Source organism: Octodon degus, unplaced genomic scaffold, assembly GCF_000260255.1.
Source record: "Octodon degus isolate 3935 unplaced genomic scaffold, OctDeg1.0 scaffold00024, whole genome shotgun sequence".
NCBI lineage: Eukaryota > Metazoa > Chordata > Mammalia > Rodentia > Octodontidae > Octodon > Octodon degus.
This window is the reverse complement of record NW_004524600.1, coordinates 5,316,282-5,322,281: the sequence shown is the minus strand read 5'-3', so window position 1 is coordinate 5,322,281 and position 6,000 is coordinate 5,316,282. Positions and strand designations below refer to the sequence as shown.

Genomic DNA, 6,000 nt, shown 5'->3' with positions numbered 1-6,000 from the left:
CTGGCTGCAAGGACACTCCTGGAACCCTTCCAGGGCTGGAAGTAAGACATATAGTCCCAGCCACACTGAACACATTACGGTAGGGTGTCTGACAGCCTTTTTTTTTTTTTTTTTTTCTGGAGACAGGCTCTCACTATTGTAGTTCAGGCTGGTTTTGAACTCATGATGTGGCCCAGGCTGGCCTGGAACTTGCAGTAATTCTCTCGCTTCAGTATATGACACTACACCTGGTTTGACAGGATTCTCGGAAAGGTGTCACCCTGAAAGGAGACAGTTACTTTTAATGTTAAAAAGCTGTCCTGGTCCCTATGAAGGCAAACTATTACCCCAAGCTGAAGCTCTGTGCCCATTAAACAGCAGCTCCTTGCTTGGCCGCCCTGTGCCCCTGCCAGGCACTTGCTGTGTCTGTGACACTTACCACTCTGAATCTCACAGGTGGAATCAAAATAGTGTCTGCCCTCGACTTGTGGGGGGGGGCAGTATGTGACAAGACCCATTATAAAGCTTTCCCCGTTTTCCTGTAAGACTCTGGACCTCCCCAACTTTAGGCATCATCTCCTGATCCCCTGACTAAGGATGTGGGCGAGCAGTGAGTACAGGGCAGCTCTCCGTCTGGGAAGGTCTTTCCTGCTGCGGGCCTGATGCGCACCTCTGCTCTGCTTAGGGCTTGGTCTCACAGGGCACTGGTAGCCCCACTGTTCTACCTGTTCCCAGGGGCGAGGGCGTGGGGCTTTTCATGTACAGCACGAGATGGGTGCACGTAGGTCCCCCTGGTGGCAGGAGCCAATGCCCATGAACAAAGCTGACCATGCTGCAACTCTGTGTGAGCAAAGCCCTGTCCCATGCAGTGTCCCTGGTACACAGTGCCACCAACACCTGTAACTCTGAGCCCTGGGCCTGCTGCTCCTGGAGGTAGACAACTAGTGTTACCTGACAAACACACCAAATTTTTCTTCTGCTATGCCATTTCAAATGTCATCTGTCCACTGTCAAGATTTGTAAGCTATAACTGTCAACCGTCTGTGATATCTGAAGGTTCATACAACTGAAAATCAAACGTCTACACATAAAAACTACCTCAGAGAGGGAAATGTGTGTCACATCACTAAAAGTTTGTCACGTGAAGGAGAGTCTTCCAAGTATCATATGCAAGTGGGTTTTTTCTCAGCTTCTCTTTACTTCACCAGAATGCAGGCAGCCCCTGCTCTTCTCTGCAGCCCATGGCATCTCTTCTCACCTTCCTGGCTCCATCCTACCAACTGGCCACAGCACCCGGAGGCGGCGGCAGGCTATCAGATCTGCTTCATTCCTCCAGGGGCTTCTGATGTGCTTCTCGAACTGACAACGGGTCTGCTGAGCTAAAATTACTCATCCACGCCAGAAGAAATAGGTTTTGCAGAAAAACTGATTACCTCAGTCATTTTTGGCAGCTTGAATAAGAAGTAATAACAGCAAGAAACTCCTTGAACAAAAACAAAACAGAATCACACAAAAACTCGGAAAGTATTTTGAAAAGGTGCTTTGAGAATTTACTGTACAGTTTTTTAAACAATTTATTTATATGTTGACTTCTACATGCTCTTACATTTGTGTAAAATATTTATACAGTCTTTACAATTTGTACATATATTAAATGGCTGTATCATAAGCACTATTTTTGAGATTTTCTGAAAGAAAAATCAAGAGGAGAGAATTATTTATAAAACATTAACAAAACCCCGTGACAATGAAGAACAAGAAGTTCTCATATACGTGTTCATTTGATTTTGATTTCCTTGTCTACGTTTTTGGTTTCACTTATTTACACTGGCCCAGATTTTCCATTTTCTAGAATTACTAGGTCAAAAAAAGAAAGCAGTAGATCAGGCTGTAAGGCAACGGTGCAAGGTGGAGCTGCAGTGTGCAGGGTAAGACACTGAGTGTTCTGATTCGAGCCACCGGCCGGGCTTGCTCTGTGCTATCGCTGCGGCACCAGTGGTTGGGACGCAGGACAAGCATCACTCTGTACTCAGCACGTGACCGCACTTGGCTCGGGAAGCTGCTCGTCCCAGGCTCTGAGCTTCCCCTCTTGTGAGCAGGGCACGCACCACCCTCTGGGTTTTATCTTTTCACAGAACACTGGCTGGCCTGCTGCTGTGTGCTGCAAACCAAGTGGCTGCCAGGCTGTGCCCAGCACTTCTATGTAATGGGCAGTTGAGGGAAGGGCAGGGGTGGCAGCTCTGGGCATGGGAATCAGGATGGCTACCCACCCAGACAGGCAACGCCAGAGAAGTTTCTAAACAATCTTCCAACTTTCCTGACATATCTTCTAGCACAGAACACACCTTACTTGAGATCAGGAAGAAAGGTAAGGAAGCTGAACTGCCTTCCTGGAGGAGCCGCAGGCAGCTGGGCCTAGGAAGGGACAGGCAGTGTCCACCTTCCACGCTCCGAGAGGGCCGCGGCCTGGCAGCCCAGTGGCCCCACGCTGCTCCTCCCTCCTGTGATGTAAGCACCTGAGCTGCTACCCCAGGGAAGGGCGTGCAGGCTTTCCTAGGCAGACGGGAGCCCCTCAGGACTGAGAGCTATAAAAATATACAAACATATATATATATTTTTATTTTGACATATTTCATATTTTAAGAAAGCAATTAGTAATTATTTGACATTGGGTAAGAACTAGAAGATAATGGGTAACATATAAATTACAATCTTGTGTAAAATATCAGTGGGGGGAACCCCTAAGTCTCCATTCAAAATTCTGACAAAATTTAAGTATTTTGCAAAAATATAGACAATTTCCATTAGTTTAAATAATAAGCAGGAAATGAACATAAGAAGACCATCCCTAAGTAACCGATTAACCAATGCATTTTGGCTGGTTCATAAAAGTTTTTTCCAACTCATTTCTTTTTGGTTTTCTTTCATTTTTTTTTTTAATGATAGGAAAAAATAAACTTTGAATTATACTGCCCCAAGTCAGAAAGAAGCACTTCGGAGATTTCTTCATGTTCCATTCTTTCTACATAACTGGAAAGCGGCTGAGGGCCTGCCTCAGCTTTTCTGCAATCTGGTAAAAGAACAAAAACACTTTTAAGATATTACACCCATTACCACGCTGCAGTCTTATTCTGGCCCCCAAATGCCTCTGCATGGCTGCTGGGCAGCCAGCTGCATGTGGCCTTGCGGCCAACCTCACTGCCTGCAGGAAGCCCTGCTCTAGTCGCCCAGTTACTGGCCACAGCTGGGCCTCCAGCTCCATTTCCAGACCTGTGGTTTATCAAGACAGTGGCAGCAGCTCCGTCTTTTGCACCTATCCAGAGTTCCTTTCTCTCTCTCAGACAAGCAGGGTGAAGACCCTAGTGGGGCCACAAGTCCCAGAGTGCACCCAGCTGCTACTGTGTGCAGTGTGGACAGAACGCACCTTTGTGACACCCTAATGGCGGCTGCAGCATTGTCTGTGCCTGTGTCTCCCCCAAGATACCAGGTGCCCCTTGGAGGCTGACACACTGTCCACCCGGGGTCCCAAAGAGACAAATATATTCTGCTATGTTTAGAATGCTGAAAGGCAAAGACCCATGGTACAGACGTAGGAGCAGGCCTGCAGTCAGAACACAGCCTGTGTATGCGGGGGGGCGGAGGGGGCAGCGCTGCTTGAGCTCTTCCCCTCACTCAGCACATCTCCCAAACCAGCTGCTTCACAAATACACACTCACACATCAATCACAGGGCCCTTTCAAGAGTCAGCTACTACACAGGAGTGTTTCCAGGAGTGTATAGCCTCAGGGTGACATGTGCGTGCACGTGAGAACATGGCAGGGACTGATGATAAAGCTACAGGCCTTTCTTCTGATGTCTGAGCTCCATTTGTAAGACCTATTTTCTTAGTCTGAATCCAGGGATCGAACTCAGGACCTGGTGCTTACCGGGCAGGCGTTGCATCACTGAACTAAACCCCTGGCCCAAAATCTGTTTTCTAGATACTCTGTTAAGTGCAAGCATTACTACGTGTGTCATGAAAGTTTAAGTTTCTGCTATGGTTTTTCTGAAGGCTAATGTTGAAGGCTCTGTGCTTTCTCCTGGTTTCCTTTGGAACATGTGAAACCTGGGCAGTAAACAAAGGCTGCCTTTGGTTTCTTCCCTCAGCTGAGGACAAAGGGTGACCTCATCTCATTCAACACTGTCACTGTGATAGGCAGTGAAGGAAGGGACAGGCACACAATGGGGGCTTCGGCTGGCTTCAGAACTAGCATCCTACGCTCCTTCCTCAAAAGAAGCCCTTTCCAACCTGGTATTACTCAAAAAGAAAAGGTGGAAAGAGTTAAGAGATTTTAGAAAAACAAACCTTGCTCAAAATTTAACCTTCTCAGGGCTGGGAGGTAGCTCAGTAGAATAAAGGCCTGGCTGGCAAGCTCAAGGTCCTGAGTTCAATCACTGGTACCACCAAACCCCCCCCCCCAAAACAAAAAACAAACAAACAAAAAAAACTTCTCTGACTTATTGCTCAGCATTAAAGAATGCAGATAAACTTCATATAGTTGAAGTTCCTTGCCCTAAACCCGCCTCCTCGCATGGGGAAGAGACATGGAAAGGTATTCACTCACCGTTTCATAAAACTGCACTTGCTGTTCCAGGTACAGGCGGATGACACTGTTGTAGTCATAGATCCGGTTACTATGAAAGTGATTCATCTCAGCTACAACCAAAACCAAGGCAGCAGTCAATTTCCCTCCACGACTTCAAATGAAGACACCTGGTTTCTCTGCTTGGTCCTGACCTAATCCAGCTTCTGGAAAAGGGCTCGTTCCTGGCACATTTCATGCAGATGAGATAACAACTCATTGGACGGTCAGCAGAAAGCACTGCTTTCCAGTAAGTGGAACGTTCACTGATTTACATATTAAAAACCACGAATATCTTTCCTCTTCTGCCCAAGCACGTGCCACTTATCCATGCATTAAGACAGAAAATATCCCTTTGCTGACCCTTTGTGCTCAAATGCGCTCAAATCTCTAACCATTAACTACTATTTTCCTTTCACTAACAGTTAAAGTATGCCTAAAAGCATTCTTCCCAGTTCCTTTACATTCTATGGTCCTGACAGAGACTGCTAAAAGCTGAGCTCTGGACTGTGATACAGCCTTATTGTACTGGAGCATAATAAAGTGAATCTTCATGTCTCTAAGAGATCATATACAACTTAAGCTGTCAATATATCATGTACATATATGAAAAATTAAATACTACAGACCTACATTAACACTAGTATTCTGTAAGGGGTTTATGATGGTATTTTAAATTGGCTCTAATTTAACTGCTGTTCACATCTGCATGTCTGTAGCAAGTGTGCGGGACAACTTCTGAGAGAGGAAGAGAAGACTTTCCATGAGCTCCTCACAGTGCTCTTCCTTACCTTGCAAAGCATAAGACATGGTGCCAACTCTCTTCACCATGGTCTGCTTGTCTTGCGGAGTGATTTTACTAGTTGCAACTAGCTTATCACTTTCTTTCACTTTCTCTATTGCTCCCTATGGAATATAAAATGCAATAATATTAGTAAGAAACCAAAAAGTATTAGTTGTTAGTTTAACAATGCTAACATGTTAACATCTGTAACTCTCTTGCTACCAAAACAGGAAAACAAAAATACTGAAGTATCTAAATGTAACTTCCTGTAAGTACCTTGGAAGCCAAAGGATAGAAAAATGTAACTAAGCTGTTTATAATTTTTTTCTACAGTGAAGAGAAAACTGAACAGCACACTGTCTCCTGATAATTCATAAACCACTGGCATTTTAAGAGTAGTATGTAACAGGAAAACAGGCATCATTAGCAGATCCAGAACTCATGGATTAGGTACAGGGTAATGTACACATACCGTCTCTCCGAGGAAAGCGTACTTCACAGGCTGGCGCTTGAGTGAGAGCCGACTATACGGCTCAGCTTTATTTTGATTTTTGTAAGAGGCACTGAGTCAATTTATTAGATTGAAGTAATTAAAAAGCTGCCAAACATTTCCCA

At 45.3% G+C, this 6,000-nt stretch overlaps 1 protein-coding gene across 1 annotated transcript in view; it reads right to left on the bottom strand.

The window, feature by feature from the left end:
• Positions 1-1,535: 1,535 nt before the first annotated feature.
• Snx9 (sorting nexin 9) overlaps positions 1,536-6,000 on the bottom strand; it is a 107,231-nt gene continuing 102,766 nt past the window's right edge. The window contains exons 17-19 of the mRNA XM_023712216.1: positions 5,393-5,507; positions 4,584-4,675; positions 1,536-3,049 (exon numbers count right to left, since the gene is read on the bottom strand). Of these exons, the coding sequence (XP_023567984.1) occupies positions 3,002-3,049; positions 4,584-4,675; positions 5,393-5,507 (255 nt within the window). The 3' untranslated portion in view covers positions 1,536-3,001. The remainder of the gene's footprint in view (positions 3,050-4,583; positions 4,676-5,392; positions 5,508-6,000) is intronic.